We start from the raw sequence: 16,490 nt of genomic DNA on the forward strand, positions 1-16,490 counted from the left end.
AAAGGATTTTACACACAGTGGCCAGACGGTTTCCAGTTAATAAATACAACTGGCAACCAAAGCAGCTGTGTGGCTGGCTTAGGTGGTAGAGCATTTGCAGGACAGTCGGTCCAAGTCCCGCACGAGGCACAAGCGTTAATCCCTCATTTTCAAAAATATTTTTAAATTTACCTTGTAGAACTATAAGGTGTGGCTTTGAATCCAGTTCAAGTCACACATTAAACAAACTGTAGTAATGTGTTTCAGGCAGCAGGGGAGTCAGTTGGCTGCCTAGCTCTGTTGGTAGAGCATGTAATTCTGCTTCCCCAGTTAGTGGGTTTAAATCACATGTTAGTGGCATGTGTTTTCCTTTTCAAAACTTTGTCCTTTTTGATACTCTGTTTTACAAAATGGGACAAGGTGTCAGTGCTATATGCTATGGTAGCTTGTCATATGGAGCCAAGTGGTACAGTAATTTCATAGTATGCTGTGCTGCCCTACTTGGGAGACTAGGTTCCCCCCACCTGGGAGGTGAGTGGAAGGTGGTGGTGTTGCTGCCTGAGAGAAGAGGAAAGTAGCAAACTACTCTTTTTTTCTCCACTAGTCTCTTTTAAAGATTCTTATTGTGTACAATCTATAATGAAATGATGATGGAACAATTATTTAATGTACAATTAAAATCTTTAAAAGACTAGTGGAGAAAAAAAAAGTAGTTTGCTACTTTCCTCAACCAGCAACACCCCACCTTCCACTCACCTCCCTGGCAGGGGGGCCAGACCCCCCCTTTCTATCCTTTCCTATCTACCCTTCATCTTCTTCCTCCTCCTCCTCCATCTGTGGAAACACAACCAACATCATTACGTCCAACCAACATCATTACTTACCTCAGGTACTCACCTCCAGGAGCTGGATTTGAACCACCATCTTCAGGAAGTGAAGGTCATGGGATTAGCCCACTACACCACCAGCTCCCACAGGAAGTGTTGTCTCACATTGACTATAAGGTCTATTCGCCAATTCTTTTGAAAATAAAGGACAGAATCAGCTAGTTTTGAACCCAGTACCTAAATAGGAACATCACAGCTTGTTCGTGAATTAGCCAACTGTGCCATCTCCCTGGCATGAAAGAATCTGCTTTTTCATTTACTATAAGGTCAATTAATCAAGTCTTTGAAAAAAAACAACTGCATTTGAGCCCAGTCCACAAAGCTGAACAGCACAGCAGACTCTTGAATTAGGCTTCTGTGCCATGTCACAGCTTCCTGTTCATTGACTACAAGGTAACCAAATCTTTGGGGAGGGGCATGGTTGCCAACCTGTACATTTACAAACATAAAATAATTCTAGGAGGGTTGTAACATTTTGAGAACTGTAGTCTTAATATAATTTAGTGAAAAATATCTGATCAACTGAAAAAATATATATATGGGGGATATATATATGAGAAATATGTATCACATGTTTTGCCTGCACCGATATGTGAGAGAGAGAGAGTGAGAGTGAGAGTGAGTCTCTTGGTCCCCTATTTACTTCTGACTTACAAACAAACAAACAAACAGCACTATAATAAATATATGCTACAAGGATATAATATATGTTCTATAAAGCATTGTCTCTAGTATGTCTCACATTAAGTATTTCTAGAATATACATTCCATTTAACAGTCTGTCTGTCACAAACTACATTGTGCACATGATCTCCAGTAAGCTCTCCCTCACTGTCCTCTTACTATGCGATTATGGCTGCAGATACCAGAATACATGATTCTAGTTGAGAATTTTGGACGAGCATTCTACATAATTAAGACGGTTGCTGCAGGCAGTAAAAATGTCTTGGCTTATACAATAAAGACAATTTATCCAAACAACCACGCAGTCTAGCTCCTGTTGGGTACTGCAACTAAATTACTTGAAGGCATTGAATCAAGTATAGGACAGGAAAGGGAAACTTACATAAAAAAAATCAAAACCAGTAGATGTTTTAGAGAATGGCACTATACACCCAGTCACTACAAACAAAGAGGATTTAAGTTTTGTTTGGATAAATGGCAGTAGTTTACAGAAAAATGACTACTGCATTTATCGCTGCCTCTCGTACCAAATATAATTACATTGATTTGCATTTAACAGATTGTATATACCATCCAAACCAGTAGGTCAATGGACTAATAATTACCATGCCCACCTTACTGCAATCCTCTCACATGGTCATACAACCACATTGTAACGTGCTATGAAACGTAAATAGTTCAATCCAAGCACAACCCTTCTAATAGCTGAAGGCTGTCTTATATTTTGCAAAAATATTTTTATTGTTTTTTGCTCTTTACAACAATTTTAATCCAATTGAAGAAGCTGCTTTGTCAGAAGCAGAGAACATCACTTATAATATTTACTTTGTAGAGTGCATCCCAATTTCCACCATGAAAATCTTGGGCTAGGGTTGCGGCCCTTTGGACAGCAGCAGATTGTTTTCTCAAAATCACTCAGAAGAGTGTACGTAGGGGTGTTGTCTTGGGATTTAAAATGCTGGCATCGCTTTTAAAACCAGAAAATGAAACGGAATTGCCAAAAGACAGTAACGGTGGTGTCATCCCTTAAAGACCCTGTACTGGTTTCTTAAACCCATGTTGAGCAATCCGTGCCATTGAAAACAGTGTCATAGGCCACCATATGAAGGAGGAGAGACCTCACAGTCCCAAAACAAGATGTGGTCAGTCCAGTGTAGCCATTAGTAGCTGGAGCTCTCTGAAGGCACTGCCATGTCGTCCCACCAGACTAGCCTTGCTCTTCACAACATTTCTCAGGTTCCTCAGTTGCTTGTAACATGCTTTGCATTTCTGGTGTCTGGAAAGAGAAAGTTTCAGTGAATCGATGTAAAACAACCAACAGCAGGTCAATATATTCCTCATGTATAGAAAAATGTAAAAATATATACATGACAATATATAAAATGCTGTTTGAGAGACTGTTCGTTTCTGATAAATTAGGTTTTGTTACGGAGAAAATAGAGGCACACTAATAAAAAATATAAAACTTATGCATAATAATGATAGTGCAAGTCCATGGAAAATACAAATTAAAAAATGCTCTCATTCTTATTAAACAGTGCTGCCCATGTTTAAAACAGGTTAAAGTGCCTTACCTTTCCTCTCGTGTGATATCGACTCCAACTGAAGGGGCTGCTGTGAGATTATCTGCTATCAAAGGCAGAAAGCGCTGGAGGATGAGTTTTAAGGAGGTGCAGCCCGTCTGAACATAGCTGAGAGAGAAAGAAATAATCAGTTAACACATTAAAATGCGGTCTTGCTTGCTTTTACAATTACCATTTCTACAGCTCTGCTGGTAAACTGCAGTGTAAAATGTTTCAACCAGGGATGACCAGCTCACCTTTCATACTTGCTCTGCAGCAGTTTTTCAATTTGGGGAAGGATGGAGGTACACAGATCCAACTTCCACAAAGATCTGCATTACAATAAAACGACAGTAGATTTTTATACACTGGCTGTTATTCTAGTTTAAATCTTACCAGACAACCTAAGCACTATATGCAGTTCTTTGTGTAACATGATTACTTACGGTTTGAGGTTGAGGATATTCAGAATGTCCACTATAATAGACAGATCATTAATGGTCACTGCTGAATCCAGAGAGGTCTGTAGCAGGAAACAAAGATGTCAGAATTACTATCTTTATTCTGAAAGCCAATTAAACTTAGGCGATCAGATGGAACTGCAAGACAATGGAACGTCTCTTGAATGAACCTCTCGCCTCGTCACCCAGCGCAGTAAGCCTCCGCTCAGAAACACTTACCTTGATGTCCCCGCTGCTCCAGACCGCTCTCACAATGTCAAGGTTTTTGTGCCGGCTGGTGAGCACCACACACATGGTGTCGTGGCCCTTCCTAATCTGGGACAGGGCATCGTCGTCATTCAGGGCAGGCTGATTGTTATTCTTTGCTGGCTAAGATGCAAAATAGGCAAAAGTTAATAGTATATGAGGGGTGATTTTTGATTAAATATGAAAACAGCATATGACCTATCAAAACTCAGAAAAAAGGTTTCCCTGAAAGAAAAAAAAAAAAGTTTTGAACTAATATTTTGGATAGCCAAACCTATCATGTTAAACTGGAAACTGGATGCGATTTGCCCGTGTTTCTAAAACATGTAATTGAATTGTGGTAAGCATACAACAGACGGCTGTACAGAATGAAAAATCATTACTTGCTTGCCAAGTACTTGGCTTCTACAACTTGCTATTTATATTCACAGACCTAGGGCAGGTAGTGCCATAACAGGTTGTAAGAGAAACTGCTTCTCAGCAGCTACCAACAAAATCACTTACCTGGAGAAAGTCAGATGCCTTCAATCCAATTGGCTCATTCCGGGAGGCAAGAATTACAGCTGGCTCTGCTCTGCTGGGGGCAGGGTTAGCTTTGTTAGGGGCGGGGTTAGCCCCTGGCAACGGCCGGTTGGGAGGTGGGACGATAGTAGGCTCCACCCTATTCACTGGAGTAGAGGAGGCCATGGGAGCCATCTTTAACTGCTCAGGCTGCAACAAGAGGGAGGGAGGGGGGGGGGAGAAAAAAAACAAAAACTTACCATTGCACCTGACAGGACTTGCTTTCTTCTTTTTAACAGTGCTTAAACCCCTACTCTATCCTGTCTTACAAATCAACTCTTTCAGTTTTGACTGATAGCACATTTTCATGGTAGCACTGAAGTGCGAGTCTGACTTAAGCTCAGGCGTAACAGCGTTAACAGAACTGCATCACCCAATAGAAAGATATGGCTGGATAGCTACCTTGAGTCTCTCTGGTAATGGGGTCATCATTTCCAATGCATTGTTGGGCTTCACTGGGAAAATCTCTGGAAACAAGACATCATCCAAGAGTTAGTAAGGAACACAACTATACACATCTTTTAAAATGGTCAGTTATGAGAGTAATTTGTCATTTGTGTCCCATGTGCCCAGTAACTTAGGAACAAACCCACTGCCGTCTGCTCAGTTGTCTCACTAGTGTTAGACGTATCTCTGGTTGTTGGTATACAAAGTAACAAGAGGGCTGGTGTCTTTAATGATCACCTTACTCGCCCAGCTTTCCACCAGATATCCACTTACAGCTTGTATTATCCTGCCAGTTTCTGAGTTTGGCCGTAACCTCTCAGAACCCTTCGCTAATACATGAATACATCTCTTCATCAGAACTCACCATCCTCCGGAGGGGCAGGGAAAGGCTCACTTCTCTTTGGGGGGGTTCGAGCTGCAAGAAATATTTGACACAGAATTGACTTGCATCGTCAGAGAGCGAGTGTCAGGAGGACTGCATTAAAAAGGTAGGCAGAAAAGTGGATCTTACAGATAGCACTGCTGGGCTGGAATATCTCTTTGTAGTCTTCTGGGTTGCGGATCTCTGCAGTGGACTCCTTGTCATCCCGGTCCTCCTCACTACTGGGGCTGCGTCTCTCGCCTTCGGGGCTCCGACGATCACTCTCAGAGTTCTGCTTCACCCTAAATACGAGCAGCGACCGAGACAACAACTTGTTACTAGTCAGATCAGATTGAAAGATATTACAGTTTCAATTCCCCCTTCGAAAAAAAGCCGCTTTTCTGGTTTGGAAAAATACACACAAAAAATGATGACCACCCTGTTGTCCACGTCTACTTCCACTTAACCTGGATGTTTTTACCACTTTAATGAACTCCTGATGGGAACAGGTGTATGAACATCTATGAATTATATTTTTATCCCATTATAGAGATTTATAGCAGTACACTCTCACAGCAGCTTTCATGCGTTTCAGTCTTTTCTATCCACTCATCACTACAGGGAGACAGACATACGCATAAGGTGGGTTCTGCACCTCTGGTGTGTGTTGCAGGTGGTAAGTGGGCGCTCGTAGTTGCGACGGATGCTGGTTCCCTTCACTGGTGGTGCAGCAAGAGGCTTGTCATCCTGGATAAAGCCCTGAATAACTGAACCAGATTTCTTTACCCGATTGAGGTCCACCACATAGGAGGAGACGTTAGTCAAGCTTGATGAGACTCCAATCTGAATGAAAGAGTGAGAAATACAAATATATTATTCCTAAATGCAAAATACAAACAGATTTTAAATTAAAAAAATGAATACATTGATTAATACATAAATAAACAAATGTCAATTAAATTATCAATACAAATTTTAAAAAATGTGACAATTAAATAGGCCTAAGGGTTACTAGCTCTAAGAGTCCTTTTACTTTAATTCTTTACCTCATCTCTCATTGGTTCTGGGCACTACATTTATGATTTGTATACAGCCTAGGCCAGCGTTCTTCTATTGGAGATCCTTCTGTCTGGCCCGTCGGGTGTCAGCTGCAGTGCTGCCAAATGGGCCTTTTTTTCCACAAAATGTGGCTGTTTTTAATTACTTTTTGTGGGAAACTCACTAACTTATGGGGCTTTAATGTGAAACAACCAAATAGGCTTTTAAATTGTCCAAGTCTATTTTCTCAGTAAAACGCAGAATGAAGAATGCTAAAACGAGAGCACAACATTTTAATAAATGACTAGTCTGTATTAATGTTAACACAATTACAAATAGTGATTATAATAGTGTGTCCTGCATTTATTCTTTTTAAATTATAGATTAATCGCTTATTAAAATGTTGTACCCTTGTTTGAACGCAGTTTCTTCGTTTGCATGCACGTACATTAAACCAATTTTACTACTAAATGGCTAGCAGGGATCATTCGAATTCTTAAAAGTAGAAGAAAACGTTGGAAAGACACAGAAAAACAACAATCCTAAATATAATAGTAATATTCAAGTTATATTTACTAACCCCTAAAAAGGAAATATTTATTATATTAGAAAGCTGCTTGTTCACAGTTAATAGAAAAAAATTACCAGTTAAAACTACTGTTTCTAGTGGCAAATCACACAGCCATTTCCACTGTGGATTATTGTCTGAGTCATCAAAGACATTGTAAATGATACAAACTACACAGATCTCAAAGACATCCAGCTGCACAGAACTTAGTGATACATTCAGTCCTGGGGTCATGCTTAAGTTTTTTATAATGGTTTCTTTCAGGAAGAAGTAGGCCGGTTTTTTTAAAGTAGTTGTTGTTCATTACAAATGCTAGTTGCATATATGCACGGTTGAAAGGTTGCCACTATCTACAGTGATAAATATTTGCTTTGTATTATTAAAATGGCAATCATAAATCGTATCATTGTAAGTGGTTACCCCCCATACGCACATCATGTGGCCCACCAAGATTTGGATATTGCCTTATCTGGCCCTTCAGTGAATGTAATTGAATACCCCTGACCTAGGCCTTTGTGCATTCATGCTCGCTACCAAATAAGCCTTTGCCTTAAAGCTTGGTGGGGAATCAGAATACATTGCACTGGAGTAAACTTCCTTAGTAAGTGTTAAAAAAAATGTAGTACATCTACAGCACTAAAGACATCTCACTTTGTTGTTGACTTAAAGATATATAATCCAAAGCATGGCACCTCTATTAAAACACTCTCACACACCATGCTGTAATGAAACAGCAGAACGGGTACCCACCAGCTGGTTGTTACAGATGGCAAGGTCGGCCACCTTGCCCCAGGTCACTGGCACCACATCGAAACAGCGGTCTGGCTCCCAGCCATACACTCTCAACGAATCCTGGGAGCCACTGTAGAGGCAGCACCCATCCGGGTTGAATGCAATGCTTCTGGGGGGCAAGAAAGGCAGAGGTCAAACTGCAATGGTCCATATTAACCTTTGTGCAGTGCAGGGATGTGGCACCCAACCCTAAACAGATTTAGTTCAATTATCCCCCCCGCCCCGCCCCCTCCATGAATGACCCGCTGACGGAGATTGTTTTCAGTTTGCCAAATGCCACTGTTGACCTATAATAGAAGATTCAAGAATCAAATTACTTCTGCAGAATGCAGCATGGGGCAGTAAACAGATAGCTATGTAATCAAACAATGTTTAAATATAACGCACCTAACAGGGCTTGTCTCCCCTTCCGAGGAGCCGATCATCTGAAACTTCTCCAGATCCCAAAGTTTTATTGTCCTGGAGAAAAAAAAAAGCGAGGGGGAACAATTTTTAACTATGTACCATATCTCGCATGCTGCTCCTCTAGTTAGAAAACATTGAAATCCTAATGAGCAAAAAGTCTGGATGCACAAGCAGGGATCCAGTATCTTACAGCATGGTACACCTCAGCCTAAAGGCAAGGAGACACAGCAATTAGGCAGAATAAACAGGGCCAAATACACCTCCTCCTTGTACCTGTCTGAGCTCCCCGATGCCAGGAGATACTCGTTTGGATGAAACGCCACAACGTTCACAGCGGCTGTGTGTGCTGTAAATTCAGTAATCATCTTCCCAGCCGTCAAGTTCCACAGCTAAATTCAGGAGACAAAAATAGTTTCAGCTAAACATACAGAAAGGACGTCAACCATGATTCTGTCACTCTGACACTTACCTTTATTGTGCTGTCATCACTTGCCGAGGCCAGCCACTTCCCATCCGGACTAAAGCAGAGACACCGCACAGCCTGTGTGTGCCCCTATAGAAGACAGGACATTTTCTAATACAGAAATGTAATAACCACATATACCACACATAACATATCACCATGACATGTGGTATTCAACAAGCTAGTCATTTCTTTTACTAAATGTTTTCAATAAAATGTAATTTACGTAAGGCAATTCCAGGGTAAACATACATTTAAAGTGACGTGAGTTTGTACAGGACTTTGACAGAAATCAGTGGAAGTCTCAAGATCAAATTTGTTTTAATTAAAGACATCCTACCCTGGACTTAATCGTGATCGTAAACAACTACTAAACTAGTCAAGTGCAATGTTAATAAACTATAATAATAAACTAACAAACTAAATTAAAAAGCACCCCTACATACAGTAATAATGCAGCAGCAAACAGTAATTATGAATACAATCATAATAATTGTGTTAAAATTAATTAACACAGCATCCCTACACATGTTAAAAAATGCAGCAGCTCGAGATTACTGTTTACAAGTCAGTTTTGAAAAGATTGAATAAACCATTTGAATTTGATGAGTTATTAGGTTACAAAACAGTACTGTATCAGTTTTGAAATCGGTTAGCAATGAATTGCTATCGGTGCCAAAAAGGTGTTCTTTTAAGCGAAGTTCCTGCTCCATTAGGCAGAGCATTTACAAAGGGAAAAATCTGTTTCACCACAAGGTTGTTCTCTTAGGAGGTGTTCCTATACGCGGAAATTAAAGTATTTATTTTGACTCATCACAGATCCTACTTGAAACAGGTAGAGTGTAAGCACCCTTTGTTTTTAATAGTGGACATTGCACTCACTGCGTGCACCATTCTACACAGCACCATGGTTCATGTCCAACATGCACGCATCTAAATGGAGCCTGTGTACGCCCCTCAACAATGAAGTTACTTTACCATTACACAGGGCTCACACAGAACCAATATGTTCTATAGAATCTTCTAAAAACAGTTTAAAATGTGGTTTCTTACCTTATACCTAAACACACATCCTTTTCTTCTGATATCCCATAACTGAAAGAGAAAAAAAAAAATCAGAACTTGTGTAGCTAGCATTTCTCAGTCCTTATCATCAATATCACCTTAACATAAAATACTATATTATATCTTAACATAAAATACTATTTTGTAATGGGCAGACAAACAACTGTGTAACTGAAAAACAATTGAGATAAAACATATCTGATTAAAGATAGAAACAGTCTGCAGATAGAAATGATTTTTTTTTTTATGATAGTGACATCCTGTAGGCAGCAGCTCATGTCTTCCTCACCTTAATATTTGTGTCCATGGAGCCAGAAGCCACATACTCCCCATAGGGATGGAAATCTAGGCTGCAGATGTTGGCTTTGTGTCCCATTAAGGTCCGGAGAACTAAGGTGGAAAAAAAAGAACATAAATGAACATCAACACTGCCAAAGTTCAATTTAAACACACAGAATATGTAATACTTCTCATGCCAGTCTTTGAAAGTCTTACGCATGCTGTCCACAATGACTGCACTGCCAACTCACTTTTAGCTGCTTCTAGGTCCCAGACTCGTAATGATCCCGACTGTGAGCCAGCCACAACCTGCTCTTCTGTGCTACTGAACTGGATGCACTCTACTGGGTTAGTGTGTCCGGTCAGGCTCTGAAAAACAGAAAAAAACACAAGCAGAAATACTGCATTATACCCACAACAGACTCATGGTGCATAATTTTGTAATACCAGCAACATTTGCAGCCAATTTAAACTATTTCCCCTCCTACCTCAATTAAATAAATAAACACTACAACCTAGTTATATTTCATTATAATTACCATGATACAGTTTGGTTTATTGACGGCCCAGATGTTTACTTTACAGTCGTCACCGCCTGTAGCCAGCAGGCGCCCAGAGGTCTTCCCCAAAACCAGTGAGGACACATTGCTGGTATGTGCGACTATCTCCTCTGGGGGGGAGGAAAAAAATACATTTACACAGCGTTGCACCTTTGAGGAGGGAATTAAACTTTCAGAATTAAAGTACAAAAAGTCAAACACCTGTGGATTTAACACTTTAACATAAGTTTCATGTTACAGAAGTAAATACTCACGTAGTTTCCAGGATGTTTTAGTTGTGCTGGCTGCTGCCATCCTGTTCGTGGATTTTAATGTAATAGATTTAAAACTTTAAAATGAGTTAAAGAACTTGGGGGTGTTCAATCCCCACTCCTCTCTTATCTTCCTTTAATACAGTATTACTTTAATAAAAAAATAATAATAATAATCCAGGTGTAAAGTAGTATAATAAAAAAACCTTTCTGGTCAAAGTTCAGTTCCTAGCAGCTCTGTTGAATAGACAAAACAAAGAAATAAAACACAATAAATTAGTCTTGTGTGATCCTCCCAAATTGCCAGTTAACACTATAGATGGATCCACAATGCCAAGACAAATGAAAAGGCGATGCACTTGGGTATGTTCTAAGGAAAATAAACTACAGAGTGGTTTATCTTTAACAAACAATAAACCAAAATGTATGCAACGGCAAAATGAATGTGCCCATACCAAGTAACTCGCAAAGTCTCTCTCGTTTATGAATGTTTTAAAACTCGTCATGCTGTATGCAAAGGCGATATATTCAGCCTCAAAATGTCGAACTAAGTTTATGACTGCAAATAATGTCGCCATACTACGAATACGTAATAATAATACATTTTACAGTCTGTGTATGCCTATGAAAACTGCGACCGCTTGTCATGCAGTGCAGTCCCCGCTGATATGACTTGGGCTCTGGCAGATCCTGTCATGTCAAACTGTTAAGACAACCAGAACCACCATTAAAAACACAGCTCCGTGCCTGCATGCGATGGTTCGTGGTCCAATGATTTGTTTTTTTGACAATGTTTTATTTAAAAAAGGCACTACTTTTAACTTACATAAAACAAAAAGTATTGGTGAAATATAGATCTATTTTAAAACAGAACAAGATTACCCTAACAGCACCTGGCACATGTCAAGATCTTATAGCGATTTCTCAAAAATACATTAACCGTGTGACGTTTTTTTTGTTGTTGTTTGTTTAGTTTTACTCTCCGAATAACTTGCCGTTCTTCTGTTACACAAATGCGTGTGGAACATGATCTGGTAATCTAAGTTTGTTCTGGTGTTCACGCTATTTATGTATGTATGGGAGTTTATATCGGTACAAACTCTACTGCCAGAGTAAGAAGCCCCCCAAAAAAGATGCCTGCCAGTAGTTAACATCCGGGCTGGAGAAATAAATACTTATTTTATCGACTTTACATTTAGAGAAAGTGAAATGGGTGGTAATGTGTTGTGTGCATCTGAATCCGCTGCTACCCTTTAGTGCCTGTAAAAATCCTACTGTAACATCTGCCTTTATAAAATAGCCTAAAACTACTCAAGTTAAAAATACAATAATGTATAGCAAAAGTCCTCCTACCTGCTGCCTCTCGCATTTGATCGGTTCTTCAAAGCAATTGATGCAGGATGCTAAATATCATTACATTGACTGTTTTAACCAAACGGGTCTAACTTCAATATTATTTATTTATTTCTCTCTCGTCTCAGTCTAGCCACTCCTGCTGTAGTCTCGACACATCGCTCTATCAGAAACTCTTATTGGATACTGCGTACCAACGGTCTTAGCAACCAACCAGTTTACTTTTTTCCGACCACTCTGGAGACATTCAGTATTATTTTTAAAACAACAAGCTAAAAGTAACAGAGCGGCCATTACTCGTTTCGGTCGTTTGACTGTGTCATGGTACATAATTCGTGGGTCTATTTAGGATTAAAAGTTCACGTGGAGTTTTTGATAAAGTGTATAACAGCTCGTGTAGTGAATCCGGTCACCGGCTTATCTTAGCAACCGAAGGAGCCAATCGAGTGTTCTAATACTCAGATTGGCGAGGTTGCGTAAGCGCGGTTACGTAGCGGACGCTTATTGACGAGACGTCGTTGGATGACGTGCGCGAGATTCAACTTCTTGAAAATGAATTGCTAGAGAAAATATCTAATTTACAATTATTTTAATGAAATTATTTGTTTTTATTTACATTATGACAGTACATATGACCAGACAATGTTGAAGAAGCTCAATTTAACACATGCGTTTATTTTCGTTCACGATGGTCTAAGTACTGAACAATTATTTATACTTGAACCTACATCCTATTTAGCATTTTCATTGGACCAACCCAAATCTGTAACATCACAATGCCCATGTTGCCCAGAATTGAACTAATCCCATACATCAATAATTACTGCATGTGGTTATATACAATGCAACACCAGTCTCTCTATTATTTTCTTATACACGATGTATATAACTGAAGCAGTCTTGCAGACATGTGTTTCCTTATTCAAACTGAGCCCTAATTACAGCGTACCTGCTGTACAGTTTTATCACATGGTCTTTGGTGCATTTATTTTAAGTATCGATAGCAATCCTGCGATTAATTTATCATAGTGGCAGTTTTTATCTGTCAGTAGTTAGAAATTACGACTTTTTTTACTGTATAATCCTTAAGACACACAATACTCAGTGCTCCACACTCCACACAGACCGGTAGCCACCTTGAGAGACATTATAGATACAGTAAGACCACTCTTAACTGCATGTTCAGTGAAATGAAGCCCCAAGCTTTCAGACCATGGTGGATTTTGCTTTCAGTGATATCTCTCACTCTGTATTTAATAGCCTTCAACTGTTTTCTGGCAGACAAGACAAATGGCTTTTAAAAGCGGATTCAGGGGAAGATTACATCAGATGGAATATATTCTATCCAGTGTGTGTTGGTGTACCACTGTGCTGCATGTTGAATAATTTAAAAAAACAGACAATCACATAACATAAAAAAAAATAATAAATAAAATCAGAATTTTTTCATCTGTCGTCGCTCCTGCCTTCGCTGCTTCTTTTCGTTCACCTCCTCGGGGGCTGACGGGGGCTCTGCCATGAACCAGGGGCCCAGGAAATTCACCCAGAGCAAATAGAGAGCTCGGGCCGGGGCCTGGAAGGGACACAATCAAACAATCACATTATATTTATATAGCGCCTTTCACAGCAAAGCCGACTCTGAAGCGCTTCACGATCATGGAAAACAAGACCGAACAGTAAAAGAATAAAAGGAAAATAAAACTCAAAATAAAAACTTTAAATGTATTTGCACTCCAAAGGCTTGAGAACAAATAGGCCTGGAGTCATGACTTAAACTTTGCCAGGGAATCAGCATTTCTGATCATCCTTGGCAAAGCATTCCACAATCAACCAAGTTATTTTATACAAGGGAGTCACAGATTCTAAAAAAAAAAAAAAAAAAAAAAAAAGGGTATCACAGTATCACAGTATGTGGACATGAACTGTGGCCCGTCTATATAATGAAACAGTTTACTTACCAGAAGCCAAAGGTACCAAAAGTATGACGATATGGAGCTCAATACTTGGATAATGGCTGTTAGTAAAATCACATCCTTCAGATGCCTAAAAAGTAAAAAACAAAAGATTTTACTTTTTAAATGTACCCAAAACAGAAGAAAAACAGTATGATCTGCAAACAAAGTTACCATTCCATGAATGGATGGACTACATTCTGCTTCAGGTCAGGATAATACAGGTGCCTACTATATGCACACAGAGACACATTTATATCTGTGCAATATGAAACATCTAGGTATGCATAAAATCATGTCTGTAAGAATGAAAGCAGTTCCACTTGTTCCAAGCAGCTTCTACAGTATTGTTAAAAACAATTACAGTATGCACATTTCTACCAGACAAGATTCTTCACTACAAGCAAATGTACAGTACAATCAAATATGAATATTACTTTTAAAGACAGTCCGTTCTGCAATTGTATGACTCGAATTCTCATTTTTTCTTTAAACACAGAAAGCACTTAAACATCTGGAATCTTTCTGAATAAACAGCCTCACGGGAGTCCAGCTCTCCTGACGACTGGTTCTGGTTTCAGAGAGCATCACCTGCTCACCTGAACGCACTGCAGTTTGAACACTCACTCTGCCATCCCCTGCTCCATGTTCAGGTCTATCCCACCGTCCAATAGGCTGCCATCCTCTGCAAATGTAGGCTTCGCCATCGCCGTCATGGACCGATAGCTGCCTCCATACACCACCAGCGCAAACACCAGCCAGCACTACGATAAACACAGGGGTTAGGAAAGAATACACCCTGCTGTCATCCTTCGAAAGAAACAACAAAGGATAGCAATGCCATTCTGTCGTTGTGTAATCCAGCGAGATGAATCTATGGGGAAAAAGATAATACTGCATAGATATGTTTAAATGCAACTTACCCATGTCCAAAATGTTGCTGAACTATAAAAAAGAAATAGGTTCACTGCTCCATAAATTGCCTGCCAATGACAAAAATATATTATTATTATTATTATTATTATTATTATTATTATGCACATTAATAAGCCAAGCCAAGACTGCTAACTGATACCTGTGTCTATTTTATAAACTAACAGGAGCTATTTACTTCTGAATCGCAATGATCAACAAAAAGTATTTTTTCAGCTCACTTAACTAAGCAACAGCATGAACCCCCATATTCCAGCTACAAAAGTGGTGTGTTTCTTTGCAAAGAGAAGCAAAGCCATTATTACTGCTGCATGTATCCTACTGTAGATTTCAGCTCTTTGGTTTAAATCTGTGTTACTTACATTAGCTCCCAATATAACCCTCATGTAGAACTTCAGAGTCGATGCATTCTCTTCATAGATCTGCTTTTTACCCTTTGTGCCAACCTTCCCTTTGGGCTGTAAGCAGAAAGTCCTCCACAATGAGTATTTCAGTCACAAATCAACTAACCCAGAACACAACGCATACAGCCGCAAGACAGTTAAAGCTGCAATAAATTGTTCAAAGGTTACTGGTAGCCAGAGGGAAAAAGAACTAAATACAGGACATGTTTTATACTGTTATTTAAATTATTAAATGTATCAATTATTTTGTTCGATTAGTTTTAGCTGGACTCATGCGCTTGGGATATGTTTTCATAAACAGCACTATCAATACCCCTTACGCAAAGGGTTAGTACCTTTATTATAAGAAAACGTTAAGTTGTTACACTGCGTTTAAGTAAGAAAAGCCTCAACGACAGCGTATGAAAAATAAATACAAAATAGCGTGGAAGACTACACTTTAACAGAGTGAAGCACAAATACCCTTAGCTAATCGCAATGAGTTTAAACTATGACCACAGCAGGGGTTTAAACTGAACTTACCGCCATGGTGAGGAAGGAGCCCTTGTCTTGTTTAAGTGGTCTTGAAAGTAGTACAAACGCGTTTTTTTTTTTTACTATTATTATTTAAGACAACTTAAAAAAAACAAAAAAAAACCTGTATACAAATGCTACCGTGATGCTGGAAACTACAGCCTCCTCTCTGATTTAACACATCAGCACTCACCGAAAGCACTTCCGGTTCGCTATGCTGACATCATCACATCGCTCAAGAGAAAAGGAACAGTGGAATTTAATCAATGCGACCTCTAGTGGCCACCTTACCGTACTGCACTAAACGCTCATTAAAACTGCGCAAGTAAGAAATGCATGTGTAAAAGCGCGGTGAACAGAAGTACACCGGATTGTACTGTACAAAAACTGTGCATCCCATTTGCCAGTCCGTTTCAATCATGATTAGCAACACAGCAGTTCTAGACTTTAAAGAGGTGGTTGCAGGTGCTTCAGTACCCACCCAGGAGAAATGACATCATCCTTAAGACAGTAGAGACTGTAAGAATTGAGGAATTGCCACTTCTCCCTCCAGTGCATTCCCGGATGTGTAAGGTGGTCCTGCTCAGGAAATTCGATACAGGTATCAAAACTTAATGAAAACACTCTGCAGCAAAAATACTCCTACTGTCATTTCTTAGAGCTTCATAATCCGTCTGCCCCCGAGCCCACCCTTCTGATCCCCTTCCACAATCCGTTTTTAATCAT

General features: G+C 39.6%; 2 protein-coding genes across 4 annotated transcripts; both read right to left on the bottom strand.

Annotated features, from left to right (window-relative positions):
* Window positions 1-1,850: 1,850 nt before the first annotated feature.
* On the bottom strand, window positions 1,851-12,435 carry LOC117424203 (katanin p80 WD40 repeat-containing subunit B1-like). 3 transcript variants are annotated; one of them, XM_058992781.1, is made up of 20 exons: window positions 12,185-12,435; window positions 10,613-10,846; window positions 10,338-10,468; window positions 10,050-10,167; window positions 9,809-9,909; window positions 9,508-9,549; window positions 8,461-8,544; window positions 8,265-8,380; window positions 7,974-8,045; window positions 7,545-7,695; window positions 5,844-6,031; window positions 5,339-5,490; window positions 5,192-5,242; window positions 4,783-4,847; window positions 4,324-4,530; window positions 3,793-3,942; window positions 3,559-3,635; window positions 3,370-3,444; window positions 3,125-3,241; window positions 1,851-2,826 (listed from the first exon to the last, which is right to left on the bottom strand). In XM_058992781.1, the coding sequence occupies exons 2-20, from the start codon at window positions 10,650-10,652 to the stop codon at window positions 2,694-2,696; spliced, it is 2,070 nt and encodes a 689-aa protein (XP_058848764.1). In that variant the 5' UTR covers window positions 10,653-10,846; window positions 12,185-12,435; the 3' UTR covers window positions 1,851-2,693. The 3 variants fall into 3 exon arrangements, with proteins under 3 accessions (XP_058848764.1, XP_058848765.1, XP_033896245.3); XM_058992782.1 differs by lacking the exon at window positions 12,185-12,435 and adding an exon at window positions 11,963-12,178 and having other exon boundaries at window positions 7,545-7,692; XM_034040354.3 differs by lacking the exon at window positions 12,185-12,435 and adding an exon at window positions 11,963-12,178.
* An 812-nt stretch (window positions 12,436-13,247) lies between these two features.
* Window positions 13,248-15,998, bottom strand: LOC117424204 (transmembrane protein 208-like). Its single transcript, XM_034040355.3, has 6 exons — window positions 15,774-15,998; window positions 15,210-15,305; window positions 14,838-14,897; window positions 14,542-14,678; window positions 13,921-14,005; window positions 13,248-13,535 (listed from the first exon to the last, which is right to left on the bottom strand). Exons 1-6 carry the CDS (start codon window positions 15,777-15,779, stop codon window positions 13,398-13,400), a joined length of 522 nt encoding a protein of 173 aa, XP_033896246.1. The 5' UTR covers window positions 15,780-15,998; the 3' UTR covers window positions 13,248-13,397.
* Window positions 15,999-16,490: the final 492 nt, after the last annotated feature.

Source organism: Acipenser ruthenus, chromosome 19 (assembly GCF_902713425.1).
Source record: "Acipenser ruthenus chromosome 19, fAciRut3.2 maternal haplotype, whole genome shotgun sequence".
NCBI lineage: Eukaryota > Metazoa > Chordata > Actinopteri > Acipenseriformes > Acipenseridae > Acipenser > Acipenser ruthenus.

Excerpts from the sequence above, each read along its gene's own strand:
- LOC117424203 (XM_058992781.1), bottom strand. The coding sequence starts at position 10,652 with ATGGCAGCAGCCAGCACAACTAAAACATCCTGGAAACTAC. Across the intron at positions 10,469-10,612 it reads TAAAACATCCTGGAAACTAC|AGGAGATAGTCGCACATACC; the intron begins GTGAGTATTTAC and ends CCTCCCCCCCAG. Across the intron at positions 3,636-3,792 it reads GGAGCAGCGGGGACATCAAG|ACCTCTCTGGATTCAGCAGT; the intron begins GTAAGTGTTTCT and ends TTCCTGCTACAG.
- LOC117424204 (XM_034040355.3), bottom strand. Across the intron at positions 14,006-14,541 it reads ATGGAGCAGGGGATGGCAGA|GCATCTGAAGGATGTGATTT; the intron begins GTGAGTGTTCAA and ends TTTACTTTTTAG. Across the intron at positions 13,536-13,920 it reads TTTGGTACCTTTGGCTTCTG|GCCCCGGCCCGAGCTCTCTA; the intron begins GTAAGTAAACTG and ends TGTCCCTTCCAG.